Source organism: Apus apus, chromosome 5, assembly GCF_020740795.1.
Source record: "Apus apus isolate bApuApu2 chromosome 5, bApuApu2.pri.cur, whole genome shotgun sequence".
Lineage (NCBI taxonomy): Eukaryota > Metazoa > Chordata > Aves > Apodiformes > Apodidae > Apus > Apus apus.
The window spans coordinates 58,457,300-58,480,819 of record NC_067286.1 but is presented as its reverse complement, the minus strand read 5'-3'; the positions used below and the strand labels follow the sequence as shown (position 1 = coordinate 58,480,819).

Sequence of the window (23,520 nt, the reverse complement as noted above, 5' to 3'; positions counted from 1 at the left end):
TATATTATGCTTACTTCATTTTTTTATTTCCATAATCTCTCATTTTGGTCTCAGATACAGCTATTCTAATTTATGACTCATTGTGAAAGAAGTATAGCAAAGAGAAATGCTGTTATTTAAATATCTACCAAGTCATAGATATAATTTTATATTTTTAATTATATATAAATTCATAATTGATTTTATATGATTGGGAAAGCAGATCCTAGATGTTCAAACTGAAAATACACAGTTGGGATGTCAGTATCTTGAAGCAAAATTAATTAAGGATAAGAAATGGTATAATTTTACCTACAAGACTATCTGTACATCTGATCATTAGCATTAGGAGGAAGATTTAGGACGAAATTCTGACTTTATCATAGCCAATAAGAAGAAACTAAAAAAATAATGGATGAATAAACAGCAGAAAAAAAACAGAGAGGTAATATTTTCATCATTATTAAGAGCAGAAATGTGACACCTTAGTGCTGGTTTGGAAGCTTTTTCAGCAAAATGTATCTACGCTGGAGAAAAGGGTGAAATTCTGCAGCACAATTATGATGAGAAATTTACTTTTTCTGGAGTAACCAGTAGTCCAGGGACTAGATCACTTATGTGGGATGCCTTGCACTGCCTTATTGAGACAGACACTTTAACTGCAGATTCACAGCTATTATTTAGTCTCTTTACTTAGACTGGCACGTGTTATATTAATGCCTAAGTAGCATTGTGGGCTAGGCTTGTTTTCCATTTGTCAGGTGAGTCCTTTTACATGCGGATGATGCTGTTGTGGCCTGCAGTTTGCCTCTCAAACTTTTCATTAGACACCTGCCCTAGTACAGAGCAAAAATATTTAGAAATTACCTCTTAGAAATTTTGTGGGATGGAAAACACATTGTCTCCCAAAGATACAGAAAAGATGTATTTAGAACTGTGTGTGACTGCTGTATCTTCCTCATATATGCAATGCAGAACAGTACACTCTTTATTAAAACTTAACATTTCTAGGTTATCCATTCATTTTGGGCAAGCAGGTTAGTGCTCACATGGTGGCGAGACCTTGAGATGGTGCTTTAGTTGCAGGTTTCCTGAGAGCTTGGTTGGGTCAAAGCATGTACAACTGTCTTTCCTGGCTGCATGGACTTCTCCTGGATGGTGCATACCTAGAACATGGAAGAGGCTCTTGTGGTATCATTGCCCTACAGCAGCATGGTTTCCCTTCTGAATGATGCAGCAAGATGTTGGCTAATACCTGGAGCTGAGAGAGGCTACAGCACAGTTTCCTTGCCATGGTCTTTCGGTTCCTGCATTAGGATTCCTCTCTATGCTAAAGGATGGGAACAGCTTTGTCTCTCTAGCTGTGACCCTCTGGTCTGTGGAATGACATCCCAGAACACTAGTCCTTGCAAAAGCACCTTGCTTTGTCATGTCCCAGCAAACAGATATTGTATGGAGCCTTACAAAGAGAGTGAGAGAAAAGTGTCCTTTGCCACATCAGTCCTGCATGGCAGTGCAGTCTGTGGTACTTGCTAATAACTGGGATTTGTGAACAGTCCCTGCAGTGCCTGGGGCAGAGATTTCACAGAGTTGCACACTTGGCCTGTGGTGGGCCCAGATGGCAGGAGAAGACTGAAGGGTGGAGCACACACTCACGTAGGCACCACAGCTCCTGGATGTGAAGGAGCTTTTTGTGCATCGTCACATACCTGCAAGGAGAAAGCACAGAGCAGATGCTGGTGCTGCTCAAAAGCAGTCAATCAGCTGCCCAGACTGGGACATCATGTTCAGCCTGCTATGTTTGTCCCCCTCCAGATTTAGGGGAGGTTCCTCACAGTCTTCTTCAGTGGAGCAGCTCCATGGGGGCACTTTCTCTCCATAAAATAGTGAGCAACAAGTGACCGCTTTTGGCACACCATTTTTCTTGGACAAAAGGCAGCTCTGGACCAGTCATGGTCCAGTTACTTCTCTCTGCAACTTGAACATGCTGTCTGGCTCATTCTACAGGAATTACCTGGGAAAAACCTGATGGTCCTAGTGATCAATCATTTTAAAACACTGTGATCATCAGCCAAGGCTTCAGCAGTGGCTTTCGGACTAAGTTTTCTGTGGTACTCTAACATTTAACTTTCCAGAAAGGGTTGAGAAATACCTTGAAGTTCAGATCCTTTAGTCAGCAGAGCCTTTTCTAGGGCTGCCTTCTCAGCACTAGGTATCTACTTCTGAGGTAATGGATGGCTAACACAGACAACCTATGCTTGTTTAAGCATGCAAGCAAGGCCTGGCAGCCTTTCACACATGACAGTGAGTCACCCTTCCAGCAAGAGAGAGTGAGTCAGAAAGGGCAGTTGACAAGCTTTATTTATCAGTCTCCTGTTATTTGGCCCAGGAGAATTTTACCCTGAAAAACCCACCCTTGCTAATGACAGGCAGAGCTCAGACTTGTATCAGATGACTACTGGCTTTTTTCCCCATGGGCTTTGCATGCAGTTTCATATCAGGAAACCATGGCAGGTTGGCCATTTCCATGAATTCTTATTTTTAAAGGGGTTCTGAATGTGCCAGCTATATTGAAATAACTCGTTTGAGTTGCCAACAAGAGTACAAATTCAAATTCCATCTCAGTGATGAAAAGAGCCTGGGGGGGCTCCATGCAACAGCATTTATAGAGTCCCCATTTACTTTCTTCTCTTAGGGCTGCTGTGCTCAGAGCCTTAATTGAATACTAACATGGCCCTAGTGCCTTGACTGGCTTTTGATTATGGTTTTGCCACTCATAGACTCCATCTAGGGTGTGTCAGGCTTCCCAGAGTAAGTGTCTATTTTCAGAAGTCAGATTGCTCTGTTGGAGAAATTCACACCAAGCAGAAAGTTGGCAGGAAACGTTGCAACTCAAAAATGGAAAAAGGGACAGAGAACAAAACAAAATATCTGCCTGATGGTTAATTAAGGAAACTCCACACCTGGGGGTTTCAGGCATTGCAACTGGAAGAGAGATGGTAGTGTAGGAAGTGGAACCATTGAGATGGGTGGTGATCATAATGCATAGTTGGGTGTCTTGAGGTATGGAAAGAAGCAAAGTGAGCTCAAGCCCATCCTACTTGTGTCGCAGGTGGACTTGGAGCAATAGTTTACGAAGGCAGCAGCCACGCAGTAGCAGGGCTACAGGGCTCAGCAAGTTCTCTTATGAGCCAGCATGGCAGGACCTGGAGGTCTTGCAGGTTCCTTGTCTCTGGTCCCTCCTGTTCAGTCCTGTTCTTCTTGTCCTGTTAGGGGCCAGTGTCTGATGTACAGGGAAAAGCAAGGCAGTCTCAGCCTGCTCATTCTTCTGTGCAAGAGAGACAGGCCAAAAGCAGCATTTAATCAGCAAATAACAGGTTTTCTTCCATTTTTGCTTAGACACAGTTCAGTAGTGTCAAGCCCTAGTGAGACCAGGGGACTAACACTCCTAAACACATTCAGGAATGTGGCTCTTTGTTACTACTGGCCAAGTGCAGACTGACTGGGGCTGCAGTGGTGAAAGACACCATCATGCTTCCTGATCCTGCCAGTGTCACCTCTTTGCCTGGAGTAGGGGGGGAATATTATTTAGTCCATCTTCTTTCCCCTCTCAGATAGACAAAACACTCCATGAATCCTTGACAGAGCTCTGAAGAAGCTTCTTGTCGCTCCTGTTTTTTCTGTGGCTCGTCTTCCTTGCCCTCTCAAAGCTGAAGCTGCTCCTACCAACCAACCCTCCTTCCAGCCAAGGAGAACCAATAGCTCCTCTGCACAGACAGCTGGCATCATCACCTCACTTGCTCCTCGCCTGGGGACAGCGTGGTGCTTGTGATGCCTTTTTACCTGCAGGTGTGCTGGGGAAAAGAGAGCAGCAGTCAAACTGGAAATCGGACCAGGCAGTGATTTGCAGTAGGAAAAGAGGTTGTCAGTCTGGATTTCCTTAAGCAATCCTTCCAAATGGTGGTGGTATGTGTTCCTGCTCCAGCTGGGACCAAGTCCTTCATCTTGTAAACAAACTGCATTGGAACCACCAGGTACCACTTACAGCTCCTGTGGCTCACCGTAAATTGTAAATATTTGCAGTGAGAATTTTACAGCTTGCAACAAAGAAACCAAACTGCAATTCACAGAATATGATGTTCTTACCCTAGTTCTTCCTCCATGTGAGAGAGAGCCCTGAAAGGTTCAAAGAACAGGCTGGAAGTGTACTGTCACCTGTTACAGCCTTTCTATTTGCAGGAGACACTGATAATATAAATGTAGTGTATTTCTTCATGTGATCTTTTTAATATACAGAAGAATAAAGAACCTTTTTTTCCCCCTTCCTTGAATACAGTAGAAATAAACACAAACAAGTAGTTTCTGGACATGCATTCCCAGGTCTGCTGGTCCTAACAAGATCTGACCTCAAAAGGGTCCTCCTCTGTGTGGCTCCTTGCTTTTCTCTCTCCTGTATCAAGCCAACCCAAGCACATCAACCATGACCAAGTCTGGGCAAGCATGGAAGTCTCTGACTTTGTGAAGTTCTGCCATAGAAAATAGGTCCTTGGGAGAGGGGTTCCATTATTCATCTACCTTTTCTACATTAAAAAGGATAGTAATTCTTTCTACTGAGCCTGGAAGAGTATGTATTACATGTTTCTGACTATAATAGGATGTGTGGGGATTGTGGATTAAAGACTTGCCCCAAGGCTGTTATTAGCATTTTTCAGTGTAATAATGAAGAGATGAAGGTGCACCATCTAATTTAGGTGTTCACAGCAAGTCAACTCAAACCAGTGCCCAGATCTCTATATTGATTGGATTGGGAGACACAGACCTGGATAGGCAGGGGATTGACCCACCCATTGCTCCTTTGTACTTAGAAGCTATAAGAGCTCCAACAGCTGAAGTGCTATGGATGGATAAGTGATTTTTAGAAGTAGGAAGGTGAGATGTGCCAGAGGGTTATGCTCTGCACAGAGAGGAGCAGCTCAGGTGCATGGAGTTCTGCTATGGACTATGTGACGGCTGGTCATGAGCTTATGGGCCAGGGTCAGAGGGAAGGTCAACACAGGTAACATCATGGTAGGCATCTGCTAGAGATCACCTGGTCAGGAAGACACGATGCATGAAGCCTTCTCTAGACAAGTGTAAGAAGCCTCACTGTTTCAAGCCCTGGCTTTTATAGGATGTACTGACTGACCTGAAATCTGCTGGGCAGAAAACACAGTAGGGCACAAGCAATCCAGATTTCTGGAGTGGGTCAGGGACAATTTCTTGACATGAGAGCTGGACAGGGTGAGTAGGGAGATGTTTTGCTACTCTCAAACAAAGAAGAAGTGGTTGGGGTTGTGATGGTTAATGGCAGCCTTGGAGAGACCAAGTGGTGGCAGCATTTAAGATCATGAGAAGACAGAGAAAGCTGAGCAGCAGAACAATGACCCTGGGTTCAGAAAAGCAGGCTTTGGCTTGTATAGGGAACTAGCAGGCAAATTCCCTTGGGATGTTGCTGTGAAGAATAAAGGGACATAGAGGGTTAGGTGATCTTCAAGGACCATCTCCTCAAAGCTCAAGAATAATCCCTACTGTTCTGCAGGAGACTAAGCAGGCTGTGCATGAGGCCAGCTTGGGTGTGCAGAGAACTACTGAATGAACTCAAACATAAAAAGAAAACACATAACAGGGAAGCAGGGACAGGCCCTACACAGGCAGGCAGGGATGGGGTTAAGAAAGCCAGAGCTGTCTTGAACTCATACTGGTGATGGTGTGAAGAGCAACAGGAAGGGCTTCTACAGGCAAGTTAGTAGTAAAAGGAGTAGTGAAAGGCCTCAGCCTTTACTGCCAGAGTCTGCTCCCAGGCATCCAGGTCTAATGGCAGAGTTTGGAAGAGAGAGTTACTATTCACAGTTGAAGAGGGTGATGCTGGGATCACTTAAGTAAACTGCACATACACAAATTCATGGAACAAGATGGGATGCAGTCCAGCAAACATAAGGAAGAAAGGTCTTTGTACTGAGGATTGTTAGGCACTAGAACAAGTTGCCCAGAAAGTGTGTATAATTTCTATTCTTGGAAGCACTCAAAACCCAGCTAGATGAGGCCCTGGGAAACCTTCTGTTTCATTAAGCAGAAGAATGCGTAAGAGTCCTGCAGAAGTCCTTTCCAATCTCATTTTTCCTATGATTCTTAGTAGGCATTTGAATATAAGCCGAAGATCCCCTGGAAATGTGCCTTAAATTCTACAACATTGAATGTAGCATGGCCTAAATACCACACAGCCCCCAAATGGGCCATGAGACATGGAAATTTAGAGGAGAGGGTAAGTGGCGGTACAGGGACTGCAGCTGCCAGGAAGGTCTCTAAACCTCTGCCTGTGAGGATCAGCAGGGTTTAAACATCACTCTCTGCTGCTCCACTCTAATCTGTCACCCTTTATGTGTGCTGAAGGTATTCCAGGACTTCCTGTCCTGAACCTCCTGGTGCTCAAGGCACTGGTGTCACACTATCCAAAACCATCATGAGTTCCTAAACAGATCTTTCTCCAAGAGTCCTGGGTAGGCTGAGACCTCTCGGACACTGTGGTAACATGCAAGTGAGCAACTGTGGCAGCTGATAGTGGATCTGTTCTTGTTTTACCAAGATGACAGTGGTTACAATAGCAGTAGAGTGTAATTAAGGTCTTGTCGGGGGTTAGTCACTGGCAGATGAGCTCTCTGAGATCCCTGGGCACATACTCAGGTTGCTAGGGTGAGCTGGCACTTACGCTGCAATATCTTCAGAGGTCTTGGTACCTATCCTAGGAACCTGCACCATGCACACCTCCAGTGAAAACATAGTGAAAACATACCCCAAGAAGACCTTGATTTTTCTTGTTATGCCTTTACCTCATCCCTGAACAGCTGCTGCTTCAGCAGGTTCATGCCTACAAAAAAGCTACCATAAGTACTTCAGGTCTAATTTTGGTTTTGTCAGTGTTTTAGACATGTGAAAATTCCTTATTTCAACACTGTTTCAGAAGGGCTTCATTGGAGACTACTTAATCCTCTGGAGACTTCTGGTTGGATGCATAAGCAGATTTTCCAGGCCTGTAGCCACAGACTGTGTATCTCTACAAGGAAGACACTCTGTCCCCTGCTGACTGACCAGATGGAGCCACGAATGTCCTGGAGCAAAACTCAGAGAGTTTTGGAATCCTCTCTGTGGATGATGAAATCTTCAGGAGCAAAAGCCTAAAAGAACTGACTTTAACTTTGCAGTAAGGATGCAAATTTAAACAGAACAAAGTTACATGTGCCTATTTGCAATTAAGCAGACATTTTACATCGTGTCTTTGAACCATCCTTCTTCTTGATGTGGAGTCTGAACAGCTGGCTGATGAAAAGTCCAAATGTCAGTCCCATGTATAATCTTTCAGCAGCAGTTCTGTGACTATGGAAATGTGAGAAACCTTGCTGGGAGTGTATCTGCATTAAAATAATGGATTTCTGTGCAGTTCTAAGTGTTTGTTTCCAAACAGGTCTTGATTATTGGGTTACTGTCCACTTGGCATGGGTAGAACTATATTCCTTTTTAGATTTAGAACTTTTCTCCACAGTCAGAAACACCTAACTGTTGTGACTAGAATACCACCTGAGAGGGACATTCTCTTCAAAGAAGGGAAGACTGATGTACAAACCGAGCAGAAGGTTGGTAGCAAAGCAGGTAAGTCAGGTAAAAATCCAGGAATCTAGCTTTAATATCAACAGTCATTTGCTGCTTAGACGAGCTTACACGTAACACAAAAATCACTGCAGGATAAGAAATGTCTATGTTTTATTTAATTTTTTTTAGCAAAGATCACTGGAAGATTCTTTTCAAAATAAACATCAATCTACCCAGGAGAAAAAAAAGAGTTCTCGAGTGAGAACAAACAGACAAATTGACTCTCAGTTTTGGATTTCTCCATAATGTTCTAATTTAAAACAGAATAAACAAAGAAAAAAGGAAGCAATGGAATAGTAAATTATAGTGTAAAAGAACAGAATCCAACTGTTAAGAGAACATTTACAAACATCTAATGCCAAAACATTGTTTTACCCTTCCAGTGGAGATTAGGAACTTCTTTCTATATTGTACTTTGACAGAATACTTTTCTGTGTTTTTATGCCCTCATCTGAGGTATCATCCATGTGAAGCTCATCCCTGATGAATTAATATCAATGGAGTCACACCCCAAGAGTGTGGCTCTTTCAGTACCCATTAGTCTAGGATCAAATTGGCATTTAATTGGCCCAGTCTGCAGAACTGACCCCTGGCTCTCACTCAGGCCACCCACTGCAACAAAACATGGCCATTTTGGACCTACTGCCTCCTTCTCTTCCCTCGCTTTCCCAAGCACTACAGACCTTCTCACCCAAATTGGTGAGACACATTCAGGCAAAATGGTTTTTTGTGTTTTGTTTTTTTGTGGTTTTGTTGTGTTTTTTTTTAAGTTATGCCACTTAGCCCAAATCTTTCTGCTGTGCTTATGTTTCTCAGTGAGATCACCCATTTGGACATGTGAGTTCATTTGCACCACCTGTAAACCTCCTCTGGGGGTACAGGGCACAGCACCTGGTATGGCTGAAGCTCCCAAGGAGATTCTTGGGAATCCTCCCAAGAGGACTGGCAGGTTTTGGAGACTGAGCAGTTACTCACAGAATACTTACAAGTAGGTCCCAGCTTCTCAGATCACTGTCTTGGAGGGACAGAGCAAAGCCCCATGGCTTTTGAAGTCACACCTGCATTTTGCCTTTCAGGGGAAAACAAGAACTGTGGCTGGTAACAGCAGGTACACGACAGCAAAAGGTATTTTCAGTGCAGAGCAGGGAGCTATTTTGGTCTCACAAAATGTGGTACCTTTGCTATTTATCCTTGAGTGTCTTTTACTAGCACTGTGTTTATTTATATTCACACAACTGTAGCAGCCTCCCTATCCATGTCAATAATTCTCAATGCAATGGCATTTGTAGTGGTGAGTAAAACGCAGGAGGTGGCCCCAGTCAGTGGCTGACAGCTCAGTGCTGTCCTTGGCTTCTGTCACCTGGAAAAGGAATGGAAAGAAGGAGTTGGAGCTCAAAAAGGGACATCACAAAGGCATCCCCATAAAGTCTTAGTGGTGTCGCCAAGACAATTAAAAATATTTTACAAGGAACTCAGTAGGTTTATAGAAAACCTGGAGATCTATGAATGTCAAGAGCTTCTCATCCTTACAAGGCAGAGCTGTTAGCACTGTGCTTCTTATGGTTACTTCCTGAGGTGTCCCATGCTTAGCAAATTCCTCAGCTCACTCAATTCATGCTCCAGTGATGGTATTCTAGTTTGGCAAAAGGAAATTAATTGTGTCCAACAACATGACATTTTACTGTCTTCAGGAAAAAAAATGATACGAGGAGAGGGCAGATTCGACATATTCATCAGTTAGTATTTACATCAAATAAAAGAGCTGGTCTTTTGGCTGATTTCTGAAAACAGAAGGTTAATTTGTTTGAGCAAGGTGTTTTAGTGGGTTTAAAAATCCTATATGATAATATTATGCAATAATCAAGACACACATTGCACCTGGATCTGCATGCTCTGTTGGTAAGTGTGCCTGCCTGTTCAGAGGGACACAAATTTCCTGGCACTAAGAAGAGTGATACCTCAGGGCTTTTGAGGATTAAGCCTTGGTTCCCTGTGCTGGCATTCTCTGTAAAGGTCAGTTCCCTTTCCTGTGTCCCCTGTCAAACTCACTGACACTGAGCCCCTTTCCTTTGCTAAAGATGATTCAAGCCTTGGAATATGCCCTTGACTAGTGATCTATTTTGGTTTCTGAGCCAGCTTGTTCTCTGGTGCAAATCGATGTAGGTCTGCTCTGAACTAAAAGGGGACCACTTTGCCTTTCCCACTGTATCTGTTTTGGCAGACACAGCTTATGTTCACAAGAGTGTTTTGAGTGGTGGGTCTGACTGCAGGTCCCTGCATGAAGACATGCAGAGCAGCAGAGGCTTTGTGTCTGAGGTAAAGGTCCCAGTACCAGGCTTTAGCTTTTGTTGCTGTGAGCATGATTCTCATGCAAGCCATAGCTTGGCCTGGTAAAACCTGTGCCTTCCTCCCAGGCAAGCCTTTACCAACCACAGCACTAATGCTTCTAACTGCTCAGCACCAATCTTTGTCCCACCAGATCACCACCATGTGTGGATGAAGCCTTTCCTTCAGCCCCAGGCTTGCCAAGCTTGTGCTTTGCTTGTTTCTTGGATCAGAACATATTAATCTTTGAGTGGATTCTTCCACCTCATCCTTCCCTTCCTTTATGGTCCAAGAAATCTCTCTTTTGGTCTGTGTCATAGAATCACAGATTCGTAGAATCATAGAATCTTTTAGGTTGGAAAAGACCTTTAAGGTCATCAAGTCCAACCTTTAACTCTACTCCACGATGTTCACCCCTAAACCATATCCCCAGGCTCCACATCTATATGATTTTTAAACACATCCAGGGATGGTGACTCAACCATCACACTCTAGGCAGCCTGTTCCAATGCATGACAACCATTACAGAGAAAAAAAAAAATATTCAAATGTTGAGCCCAAACTTCTCCTGCTCTATCTTGAGGCCATTCCCTCTTGTCCTATCACTATTTACTCATGAGAAGAGACCACCACCTACAATGTCCATTCAGGTAGTTGTAGAGGGTGATGAGGTCTCCCCTCAGCCTCTTTTTCATTAGACCAAGCAGCCCCAGTTCCCTCAGCCACTCTTCGTAAGTTTTTTTCTCTAAGCTTTTCACCAGCCTAGTTGCTCTTCTCTGCACCTGCTCCAGCACCTTGATGTCTTTCTTGTATTGAGGTGCCCAAAACTGAATACAGTACTTGAGGTGGGGCCTCACCATTGCCTAGTACAGGGGGAGGATCACATCCCTGGACCTGCTTGCAACGCTACTTCTGATACAAACCAGGATGCCATGGACCTTCTTGGCCACCTGGGCACACTGCTGGCTCATGTTCAGCTGCTTGTTGATCATCACCCTGAGGTACCTTTCTGCCAGACAGCTTTCCAGTCACTCTTCCCCAGGCCTGTAGAGTTGCATGGGGTTGTTGTGGCCCAAATGCACCAAGTGCATGTCTCTACAGAACAATCTAGGAGAGCCAAACAAACAAAGAATAAGGGGTGCTAAATGTCCATATCTCCACTTTATAGCTAGCTAAATTGGAGCCAGCAGTATCCGGTGGGCAGCCCAAGGCCAGAGGAAGGTCTGTGTCAGAGCCTGCAATTGTATCCCATTTTTCTGAAGACGAGACCCTTATCTTAGTCATGAGAGCATCCATAATGGCTCTCTTCTACACTTCTCCTTGCATGTACACATGAATGTTTTTCCTCCTGTATTTAGCAATTTCTGTCCTGAACTCTTTATTGTGTGCTCAGATGCAGTCTGACAAAACCCTGCCTTGCCTTTATTAAAATGCAAGCATGTACTCTGATAAGATTTGGCTTCTTCAGCTAATGGACCAGCAAAGTTTTTCCTGTTGCTGAATTTTCCTTAATCCTTGAAACCAGTGCTGTGACAAGTTCATTCACATCACATTTATCTCCTGATAATCTGGGATCATGAATATAAAATCCAGACTTCTTACATCAGTCTGAACATACCAGACATTCTCTAAGCCAGTACTTGGAAAAAAGCTATCATGAGCAGCTTCTGGGGCAACAGTGGATTTTATACATATGACTTACGCTCTAGTTTTAGCATGGGAGTATCTGAAGCATGTATTGGTGACTCATTTGTTAAAATATTGAATCTTGAAGAATGGAAATAATCTTGCTGATTGTGTTTCTGTGCTTTCTAGTATGTGTCATGGAAAAAATGGGCTGTCATGCCAGGCTTTGCCTCTAAGGAAGGTCATACTCCTTCAGCACCTGTTGATTGACACAATACCTGAAACTCCTTTCCCTACTTTTAATTATTAAGCATGATTGAAACCTCTGTGGATATTTCTAATAGCTGCTGGAATGCTGAGATAGTAGATATTTACCTGTTCTGGCCTGCTGGGCTAGAAGAACCCAGAAATAGACATTTGTTTACATTAAGATTCCTGTTCTGATTAAGTCTGCCCCAGAAGACTCCACAGTTGGAAGGTGCTATACCTGCTAACATCCTGACGAGTGCTGTGCTGCTCTTCCAGAACTCCAGAGCTGGCTAGATTTTGTCATTTGGGTCTCTCAGGCACCTTTTCTAGTACAGAGATAATGGAAAGCCTTTCACACCCTAGAGGAAACACTGACTAGGTCACTGTCACAGTTTGACTCCGGATCAGGAAAGATGTGACCTTGGAGACCCAGCAGTTACAAAAACATTCCACCGTTTGTTATTAGCCTAAGCTGGAACACTTTGCTACTAGTTAAAAGAAAGCTTACTGAAGGAAAAACAAAGCAGTAGAAGGAAAGTGGCTTCATCCTGGCTCAAGCCAGGACAGTCATATTATGTTACAGTGAAGGGCCAAAGTGGCCCAGCTGTGGACGGTGGGAGGCTTTGATGGGTCTTGGTTCTGTGGCAAATGACAGGCTGGAAACAAAGTAGGAGCTACTCAGTGGAATTGCACAGAGATAGATGGCACCTCCCTAGCCTTGCTTTCTTTCTGAGACCCTGTAGGGCAGAGGGAGCTGCCCCACGGATCACGGGGTAGTCAAGCAGAAGGAAAGAGGCCGCAGTGCAGGACCATGGGTATGTGCGCCATGAGCTCGTCTGCCGGAGTTTGGCTGAGAACATCTCACCTTCAAGTCATGGGATTTGATGGACTGGATTGGGCTGATGAAGACATGAAATGGTCCTTCGGTAAGCTAAGCCAGGGTATCCCAGGCATGCCCTTCTACTCCGTGGATCCTGCATGTCAGCATCCCCCCCATGTCAGTAATGGAAAGCAAGAGCTCTCCTGATGTGGAAAATCTACATCTGAAGCCAGTTACATCAGCTCTGTCCCACCTGCCAGGCATGTTGTAGCAGAAACACTGGATTTCAGCAATGCTGTTCAAGGTTCATAGGCTTTCCAAGAGAATTGTCTACCCAGTCCAGTGCTGGTTGCATTACAAGTGTGTGAAAAACGGTGGGGAAGGAACCTAAATTGGCAGGTTAGGGATTTACTTCTGGACTGGAAAAAGAACATTTGCTTTGTGATTTTCCAGCTCAAACTCTCTACGGACACATTCTCAATTTTTTTTTAATTTTTTTTTATTCATTCTTCCTGTAATTTAATTGTGGGATTTACTCTTTGAAAAAAACAACAACAGCAACCCCAAACCCAAACAAAAACAAAACACCACAACAACCTTTGAGTTCACTCAAAAGAAAATTTGTTAGCAGGATATGAACACTTATTAAATTAGGATGTTTATTAGTTGCTCATTTATTCCTTAAACTATGAGAGGAAGTCCTCTCTTTCGCATTTTTCCCAACCTGGTTCTGTCTGGGAAAGCTGATAAAATCTCACTTTTAAGCTGCAATTTCTCATCCTGTTTTTAGTAGACACGATGGTTGCAAACGAAAGGTGACCACAGAGGGTGTGGCTAAAATGTCATTGTTGTATGGGCTCATGATTATTAGTCACAGTATATATTGGGAAAGGCTCTTCATAATTTTATATGCCACAAAAAATAGTTTGGTTTTACTCTGAGCCTGTTAAATTGCTGTTTCAGCTGGATATTTGTTGCAGCTTGTTTGATTACAAAATCTTTGGTCATCTGGATAGTATTTCCGTAGCATGGGTGAGAAAAAGCTTTATTAGGAAGAAAATTCTACTCTTACTGTTTAGCATGGGATAGACTGTGAAGGAAAGACAGGATATTTGTTAGAAATGCACATACAATAATTTTATTATTTTTTGGACATCCTTTCTGCTCACATCATGTATGAAGCCCATTTCTACAGGGGCTCTCTATGTGTAAAATATCATAGGTAAAAAAACTTGCAGGAACACCCTCTTCTAGCTTTTCCTTCCAAAGGAAACCATATAGTAGTAAAACTTAACATTTTTTTGAAATGCTCTATGCACATGTGTGTGGAATTGAACACGCTTACAGCTCCCTGAAATGCTTCTCATGCTGGTATTAATATATAACTTTACTAACTACCTGCATCATTGTCAACTGTACTAATTTAAAAAAGAATGGTTTTGTGTCATTCTCAGCAATATGATACAAACATAATTTATGTAATGAGAACTGCTTCAAAAAGGAACTGAAGACCTCATTGTTCAGTGGAATACATAATCTGCTGACTGCTCTGTCCAATTTGAGCTTCAGGCTGTAAACTCCTGGGTCAGGTTTTTTATAATCTTGGTGTGATCTGACTGATTGAAGCACAGACAATGGAAGGGCAAGCCAAAGGTTCCAGATCTTACTGGCATATTGTTAGAACAGATTCCAAATTTCAATTTACTGGGGAAAAACAAGAAAAAAAAAAGTGTTTATCCCATGAGATGGGAAAGAAGAACTAAAAAATGGCAAGGGGTGTTGGTCTGAATCTGCAGCACCTTGACACAGAGAGCGAAGAGATGTGAACCAGCTGCTCCTCCCAGGGCAGTGCCAGTTGACAGACCTGTCCCTCAGCCAAAGCACCAGTGCTGCAGCTCCCAGTTCCCATCTAAGAGAGTACCCTGTAAAACGTGGAAGACAGAGATGATCCCATCCCAGCATTCCCCCTCTGCACTACTGCGGTGGCCTTTTTCTGTGAAGAAACTGCAACATTTACTGCTTTGGGCAGAGATCCTGTTTTGTTTCTGGTGGGGTAAAGGAGACTTCCCACCTTTGGGTGAGAGCAGGGAAGGAAAGATGTGGCTTGCACAGCACTAGAATTTTTCACTTCAACTATTAAAAAAATAAATAAATAGATGAACTGATACCTAAACTAATTATAAAGATCTCCTTTTGAAAACTGTGGCAGATGTTAGCCTTTCAATAATTTCACATTTAAATAAAATATTTAAATTATGTAAGTTTTTTGTTTGTTTGTTTGTTTTGGTTTTTTTTTGTAATTTAGGCTAACTCAAATTACTGGTATGAAATAGTTTGATTTCCTTCAGGCATTTTTTTTTATGGCTGCCCTCTGAAAAATGTTAGTAATCTAATTTATTCAACTAGCTCAAACTAGGAAATCTGCCAAATTCTTGAAAAGTCTCCACTGGCAGGAAGGGATTGTACTGTGGCTTCTCTAAAATCTTGTGTTGTTTTTATTTAGCCTGCTCATAGCTTTAGATAGTGGACAACAACTTGTAGTATTGACTGATGGTTTCTTTAGCACTGGGTTAACTTTGGTATATTTGAGGTACTGGGGACTCTGCCTGAAGAAAAGCAGGCAATGACACACAGGTCACTGAAAGGATAATTTGCTGATATTTTTTAAGGTCCAAAGGGGGGAGAACTGGCCTCACTTATAGAGTTGGGGCTGTTCAGCCTGGAGAAGAGCAGACTCCAAGAAGACCTCGGAGCAGCCTTCTGGTACCTGTAGGAGCTATAGGAAAGCTGGGGAGGGGCTTTTTACCAGAGTGTGTAGTGATAGGATGAGGGGTAATGGTTTTAAACTGGAAGAGGGGAGATTTAGATTAGATGTTAGGCAGAAATTCTTTAGTGTGAGGCTGGTGAGACACTGGAACAGGTTGCCCAGGGAGCTTGTGGCTGCCCCATCCCTGGAAGTGTTGAAGGGCAGGTTGGATGGGGCTTTGAGCAACGTGGTCTAGTGGAAGGTGTCCCTGTCCTTGCAGAGGTTTGGAACTAGATGGTCTTTTAAGGTCCCTTCCAACCCAAACCATTCTATGATTCTACTATTTACACAAGCTGCTTGCTCCATCATACCTTTTCCTGGTGTTAGTGAGTTGCTTGAAGGACACTGTGTTCCACACCCTGCTTCCAGCCTTTCTTCCACTCTAGCAAAGGCAGGGGTTTATGTGTGGCTGCAGCAATATTGTCTCTAACTTCTGCAGGTTTCAGTCTGAGGAGGGTCCCTGATGGCCCAAGAAGCTGTGACATTGTCATACATTGAGTGACAGAGCACTGGAACAGGCTGCCCAGAGAAGTTGTGGAGTCTCCTTTACTGGAGACATTCAAGACCCACCTGGACGCCTTCCTGTGTGATGTGCTCTGGGTGATCCTGCTCTGGCAGGGGGGTTGGACTAGATGATCTTTTGAGGTCCATTCCAACCCCTAGGATTCTGTGTTTCTGTGATTCTGTGATAAATACACACTTTTGACTCTGTGTTGACACACAGACATTTCATGGTCTTAAATAACACTAGACTGGAATATTCTTCTTTGATGCTAGCACAGTCATTCTGATTATGGCAGACTTCTGCCTAGGAGATGCCAATAAAGAGAGTTTGGACTATTAATACCACCTGGTGACAGTAGCATTTTTAATATACTGCTTTAATGTAGCTAGCAAACTCCTGTTTAGGAGGCTATCTTCTCTTCTAATCCTATTTATGACTTGTTAGGTATAATTTCAGGATGGCCAACACTATCTTAGGCAATTCACAGACATAGTTTATAGCATTATTTTTTAACTGAATTAAATTTGCCTCAACGCTAAGCAGATAATCCACTATTGTACAACTTATTTTCCAAACCTATTTTTCAAAACTAAAGGAGACTCATATTTACTTTCTCATGTGTTTCTACATCTTCCCACTCGCTGGTCTGAATTTCTGGCTTGTAGTTCCAAATTGGGGGGGGGGAAAAAAAAGGAAACTATCAGTAAAATGTATGGTTTGCTTCTGCATTTAAGTGTGCAGATCATCCAGTGTAATATCCCTGACTTTTTCCCCTTGCATGGGAATATTAACACTGAGTGAAAGCCTCACTTTCAGTCTATATAGACAATGTATTTGCACCAAAGTACAAAGTGCTCATCAAGTGTGCACACAAAAATGGCACTTTTAACCAGGCATTTCCTCATTTCCACTCAATTCCTAGTTACAGACAGTTGATTAAATAGGCAATCAGCTGACTGGAATGGTTCTCTGATGGTGAGTGGTGAATTAATTAATGTTTCAATGAATAAGTCTCAGAATACAAGAGCTGCAGACAAGCAGAGTTGCATTTGTACAGGGATATTTGCCTGTGCTTCCATCCCCAAGTGATGGAGGCCTGTAGTTATTCAGTGCAGAATATAACCAATGCTACATTATAAAGGGTTTCCTCCTAAATGCCTTCTCTGAACCAATGCTTTTGTGTTGAGACTGTGGCTGATTAGCATTGCACTACATAGAATCATAGACTCATAGAATCATAAAATCATAGAATGTTTTGGGTTGGAAGGGACTCAGAAGATCATCTAGTTCCAACCCCCCTGCAAGGACAGGGACACCTCCCACTAGACCAGGTTGCACAAAGCCCCATCCAACCTGCCCTTCAACACTTCTAGGAATGGAGCATCCACAAGCTCCCTGGGCAACCTGTTCCATTGTCTCACCATCTTAACAGTAAAGAATTTCTTCCCGATGTCTAACCTAAATCTCCCCTCTTCCAGTTTAAAACCATGACCCCTTGTCCTGTCACTACACACCCTGGTAAAAACTCCCTCCCCAGCTTTCATGTAGGCCCCCTTCAGGTACTGAAGGGCCACTATATGGTCTCCCTGAAGCCTTCTCTTCTCCAGGCTGAACAGCCCCCAACTTCCTCAACTTGACTGTCTCAGACTACATGTCTGGAGGAAGAGTTGCTCTTGTGGAGATATCCTGATGAAGAGAAGCTGTAAAGAGGTGTTAAAAAATCCCAACGGACATGACAGATGTGCAATGGGAGCAACTATTCACCACTCATTATAGCACAAGAACTCAGGAAAACCAACTGAAATGTTTAGGCCATTTTGAAATTCTTCACTTGCTACCCAACCAAACTGTGATACACCCCAAACCACCGGATGTTGTGGCATACAGAGATCAAAAAAATGATGAAAGATAGAGATTAAAAAATCTGCTAGTATGTATCAGCTTTCAGCTGATGAAATCTTTAAGACGCAGATTGCTAGAAACTAGGAGGACGTATCTATTTTCAGTTGCTTGCATCCTTCCTAAAAGCACTCCCTGATCATCTGTGTATCTTCCAGTGGTGTGTTGGCAGGGGAAGATGTTCAGAGCTGGGCGATGCTGCTGGCAGCTTCCAGCCATTTGCTGATGAGAAACTTCCTCAACTGGTGGTGGCTTCTGCATCTTTGTACCCAATATCCTTTGACTTCCCCTCCTCAGCTGGAAAGTGCTGTCTCTGAACACCAGGGATGTGACTGGCCAGAGATAAATTCAAGGGTTTGCTGTGCTATTTTACTACATGGTTTGACAGATGCCAAAATCTTTTCTTCTCAGAATGTTTTTCCCAAAGCTTTTTAAATTGCCATTTATTGATGAACGTCATAAAAAACAATGTCAGGAAATAATTAGAAAAGACGCAGACCTTTCCAAAAGGAAAACAGATGGAAAATCAAAGTCTAACTTGGGGGAGCTTTGCAGCTCCTCGAGGATTTCGTTTTCCTTGGGTGCCCTCTCGTGTTCAACACCGGTGCAGCCAAGGGCATTTAGACCTCGCAGAGACAAAAACAGAAGTATCCACTTGTTATCACCTTATAAGGCTAGTCCATTTCGAAATCCTTGGTTCCCCCTCTATACAGTATCCCTGTGACTTCATCTTTGGAGAATCCCTGTGCAAATCTCCAGGTTGAATGCATAGTTTATGCCTTATCTTGGACAGTCCAAAACCAAAAGCGACTTCCTCTGCTTACATTTTGTCCCTACTTATGTGCACGTTCAAACTTCTTGAGAGACTTTGGCAATGGTCTTAGGCATGATTTTAAGAGGAGTAATTCCAGCTGAAATGCCAGAGAGTGGAGGATGCTCACAGCAGCTGATCAAATCAAGGGATTAAATTTTGTGCCTCTGACTAGAAATATTTCCCACACAGGCCAGGGCATGGGGAGGCTCAGGACCCAAAAGGTTGATCTATGACCAAAAAGCCAGAGAATCTCTGGGTTTTCTGTAATATGACAACTAAGCAGCTGCTTCAAATCATTATATTTATAGAAGAGGAGCCATCTCTTGTAGAAGAATAGTAGTGTGTCATCAGCTTGCTCTAGTATACTCCTTGCTGTGCCGCTCAGCATTTGCAGGAGCAGAGAGGTATTCCCTCATACTCCAGTCTGGATTTGTACAACCCATTTGCCTTCTTCCTACTGTTGTATGAGCAGTAGAAAAAAAAATAAAATTAGGATTTTCAAGTAAAGAAAACAGTTCCTCTCTTTGAAACCTCAAATACTGAATGTCAAGCACGCACACCCCGGGGCGGGTTATATTCAGGGTTCCTGGAGGCACAGCAGGAAGGAAATCAGTCAGTCTGGGCTAACAGACATCCTGATCACCACTTTTTGTCACATTTAGGAGTGAAAATAGGAGGTATGAAATGTGGAGGTAGGTGAAGTGGAAAACAGGTCCTTTCCTTCTCTGAAATAAAAGGCCAAAATGTCGCAGGGAATGGAGCTTTGTCAATACATTTATTTTTTGTAATCAATTGGTTCTTACTGTGATTCAGGCTTCAGATAATTTACTGAAAGTTCATTATTTTGTTAGCCTAGGTGAACTGAGTGAAGGGTTATTCATTCAGCAGGCCGAATGTTATTAGTAAAAAAAAGTTTAGTTAACCTTCTTGCAAGCAGAAGGAACAAAAAGATCTTACAGAGGTGAAGAAATAACTTATGTTTTGCCAGTTGAAACCACTCTAACAGAAATGTTTGAAATACGTAGGGGGTATAAGAAAGCTCCTGTGAGTGGGAGACAAAGGACTTTAGTCTTCAGGACTGGGAACCTATTTTCTTCTATCAGCACTAACCTCACCTTATAAGAAGATAAAAATTAAAACTCCTTTCTTCAGTCTGGCATTAAACGAGGTTTGTTGGGGTTTTTTTTGCACATCAGCTCTGTATTACAGTCTCACGAGGGCCCTCTGCTGCTCACATTCGAGACGACAAACTCCAGAACTCTTGGGACTTCCAGAAAGGGCTTGGAATGTTTCAAACAATCGAAACCCCAATAATTTTGGAAGGGTTGTAGAACTTAAGCCCTCCTGGATCAAGACTACATGAAGACTACCTAACTGAGTTAAGAAGAAACTTTTCCATGGAAGGGTATTTAGAAGAGCTTGCTGCAGGATTTCTTGTGTTCATGCTGACCCCTGCCAAGAGGCACTGTTGATGAGATGGGAGCTGATCTGGCTTGACACTTGTTAATTAAAATATTCTGATACTCAAGGGACTTTGCTGAGAGTGAAAAATTATTTATTGCATCGGGCTTTCCCTTCCTATTATTGCTAAAAATGTTTCTTTATTAGGGGTATGATTTTCCCCTGATGCTCTCTACACGGTGTGTGGTTTTGTGAGCCCATGCTTGGCTGCTGTGGCACACATCACCTCACCAGCAGCAGGAGGAACCTCAGGAAGGAAACAAACTCCAGAAGCAGAAGGAATCTGAAGCTACCAAATGTTTTCATTTTCACCAATACATCTCTGAGAACAGAATAAAAAGGACAGTAAGAAAGAAGCCAAACTATATAATGGCACACTCCACGTTACAATATTGTTACTTTCCTTTTGCAAAATCCCAGAACCTGTAAATTTTTTGTTTAGACTTATGTGGGGAAGAAAAGAACAGTTTCCCACACATATGATGCAATTTCATTCCCATGAGAGGCTCAGCTTTCTGGATGGAACAGCATAGCTTTAGTATGTGCCCCAACGTGCCTCTAAATGTGCTACAGCAAGTCATTTTGTACCATGTGTCCTGTCAGTCTGTGGAGGTCTGTATGTGACAGAATGGTATGGGCTGGAAGGGACCTTGAAGATCATGTAGTCCCAACCCCCCTGCATGGGCAGAGACACCTCCCACTGGACCCAGTTGCTCCAACCTGGCCCTGAACACCTCAAGGGGGGGGCATCCACAATGTCCCTGGGCAACCTGTTCCAGTTTCTCAGCACCTGCACAGTGAAGAATTTCTTCCTAATGCCTACCCTAAATCTTCCCTCTTCCAGTTTAAAACCATTATCCCCCATCCTATCACTACACACTCTGGTAAAAAGCCCCTCCCTAGCTTTCCTATAGCTCCTGCAGGTACTAGAAGGCTGCTCCGAGGTCTCCCCAGAGCCTTCTCTTCTCCAGGCTGAACAGCCCCAACTCAGCCTGTCTTCACAGCAGAGCTGCTCCAGCCCTCTGATCATCTTTGTGCCACTTCTCTGGACTTGCTCCAACAGCTCCATCTCCTTTCAGCGTCGAGGGCTCCCGAACTGGACACAGAACTCCAGCTGGGGTCTCACAAGCGCAGAGTAGAGGAGCAGAATCACCTCCCTCGGCCTGCTGCCCACACTTTTGGTGCCGCACAGGGCACAGTTGGCTTTCTGGGCTGCAAGCGCACATTGCTGGCTCATGTTGAGCTTTTCATCGACCGAACAACCTGAGGTCCTTCTCCTCGAGGCTGTTCTCAATCCAACCTGCACTTGTGCCCGGGTTTGCCCCAACCCGGGTGCAGGACCTTGCACTTGGCCTTGCTGAACTTCACGCGGTCGGCGTGGGCCCAGCCCTGGGGCCTGCCCAAGTCCCTCCGGATGGCATCACACGGGAACCCCGGCATGAATGTATCAACTTACACCAGGTTAGACCACAAAGTTTTCAGGAACCCTCACGTTCCGCCTGGAGCACCAGACCCACCACAAACCACCACGGGCCTGGTCCTGCAGAACTGCCCGCAGCCAGCTCCAGCTGGCCGCAGGACGCTTTTAACCCGCGGGACTGCGAATAAAACGCCGCGTCCTTTGAGAGCGGGGCCCGCGGCCGCTCCAGAGCCATCCCTTCTCGCCCCAGGCAAACCGCGTCCCTCCCGACCCTGCCAGGCCTCCGCAGCTCGGCGGGGCCGGGGCTGGCGGGGCGGGCAGGGCCCGGTGAGGGAGGGGCCGGCACCGGAGGGGCGGGCAGGGCCCGGTGAGGCAGGGCCGGGGCAGGCGGGGCGGGCAGGGCCCGGTGAGGGAGGGCCGGGGCAGGCGGGGCGGGCAGGGCCCGGTGAGGCAGGGCCGGCACCGGAGGGGCGGGCAGGGCCCGGTGAGGGAGGGCCGGGGCAGGCGGGGCGGGCAGGGCCCGGTGAGGCAGGGCCGGCACCGGAGGGGCGGGGAGCGGCAGCAGAAGCCTCGCGAGAGCGGGCAGGGGCGGCCGCCGCCGCGCTCCTCCCCGCGCCGGTCCCGGCGAGCGAGGCCTGCGCCCAGGCCGGGCTGGGGCGGGCGGGCGGCGGGAGAGGCGGGGAGGGGGCGGCGGCGGCGGGAGGTTGGCCGGGGCCCGGGCTCGGGCCGGGCCGGGGGGAGCCGGGCAAGATGCCGGGCGGGCGGGTGTGCGCTGCCTGCGGCTGCTCGGAGATCGAGGTGGACGCGGCGCGGGGGGACGCGGTGTGCACGGGCTGCGGCTCGGTGCTGGAGGACAACATCATCGTCTCCGAGGTGCAGTTCGTGGAGAACAGCGGCGGCGGCTCCTCCGCCGTGGGGCAGTTCGTGTCGCTGGACGGTGAGAGGGGCCGGGCCGGGGCGGGGCGGGGCGCACGTGCGCGGGGCCGGGGGATGCGGGGCCGTGCGGGGCGGGGGGTGATGTGTGTGTGTGTGGGGGGGACGGTGCGTGGGGAGGGGGTGCTGGGGAACAGGGGACAGAGCAGGGAGGGGACGGGAGTGCTGGGGGACAGGGACGGTGCGTGGGGAGGGGGTGATGTGAGGGAGAGGGGACGGTGCGTGGGGAGGGGGATGCGGTGCCGTGCGGGGCAGGGGGTGATGTGAGGGAGAGGGGGGGGGACGGTGCGTGGGGAGGGGGTGCTGGGGAACAGGGACGGTGCGTGGGGAGGGGGATGCGGTGCCGTGCGGGGCAGGGGGTGATGTGAGGGAGAGGGGACGGTGCGTGGGGAGGGAATGATGTGATGGAGAGGGGACAGTGCGTGGAGAAGCGTGAGGAGAGTAAGGGGCAAGGTATGGAGGGGGGATGCTGGGGGGGGCAAGGGAGAGCGTGGTGGGGGGCAAGTGGCAGTACGTGGCAGAGGGGGTGGTGTGAGGGGTGTGGGGTCAGGGACAGGGCACGGGGATGAGGGATGCTGTGCCGGAGGGTGGGTTACCGGCATGGTGCAGCGGGGAGTGGTACTGGCGGGTCAGGAGAACGCGTAGGGAAAGGGCGCTGTGCAAAGGGGTTGGTGCGCGTGGGAGCCCGTGTTGCACAAAGTGGAAAGGGGGCATTGGGAGGGAGGGCAGCGTGCTGTGCAAGGTGAGGCAGGAGTGAGGTGGGGGGAGGCCGGGATGAATGGGGAAAAAAAAGCTGTGCAAGGTGGGAGAGATGTTCTATGTATGATAGGAGGAAGAGGGCTGGAGCTCTGTGGGGTGGGTTCACAAGACAAGGTTTGGGACTTGGTGAAAGGGCTGGGTGCACAGGGAATGGGGAGATATATGACATGATTTGGTGTAGAGGACAGGAGAGCTGGGTGCTTGATGGCCAGAGAGAGTATGTGGAGGCATGGAGGGAGTG

The 23,520-nt window shown here is 45.8% G+C and overlaps 1 protein-coding gene across 2 annotated transcripts in view; it reads left to right on the top strand.

The window, feature by feature from the left end:
• The first annotated feature begins 22,299 nt into the window (after positions 1-22,299).
• BRF1 (BRF1 RNA polymerase III transcription initiation factor subunit) overlaps positions 22,300-23,520 on the top strand; it is a 517,924-nt gene continuing 516,703 nt past the window's right edge. For both annotated transcript variants that reach the window (XR_007889705.1, XM_051621438.1), the window contains exon 1: positions 22,300-22,524. Coding sequence is in view for 1 of the 2 variants with exons in the window: in XM_051621438.1 (XP_051477398.1) it covers positions 22,338-22,524 (187 nt within the window). In the remaining variant the exon portion in view is untranslated. The remainder of the gene's footprint in view (positions 22,525-23,520) is intronic.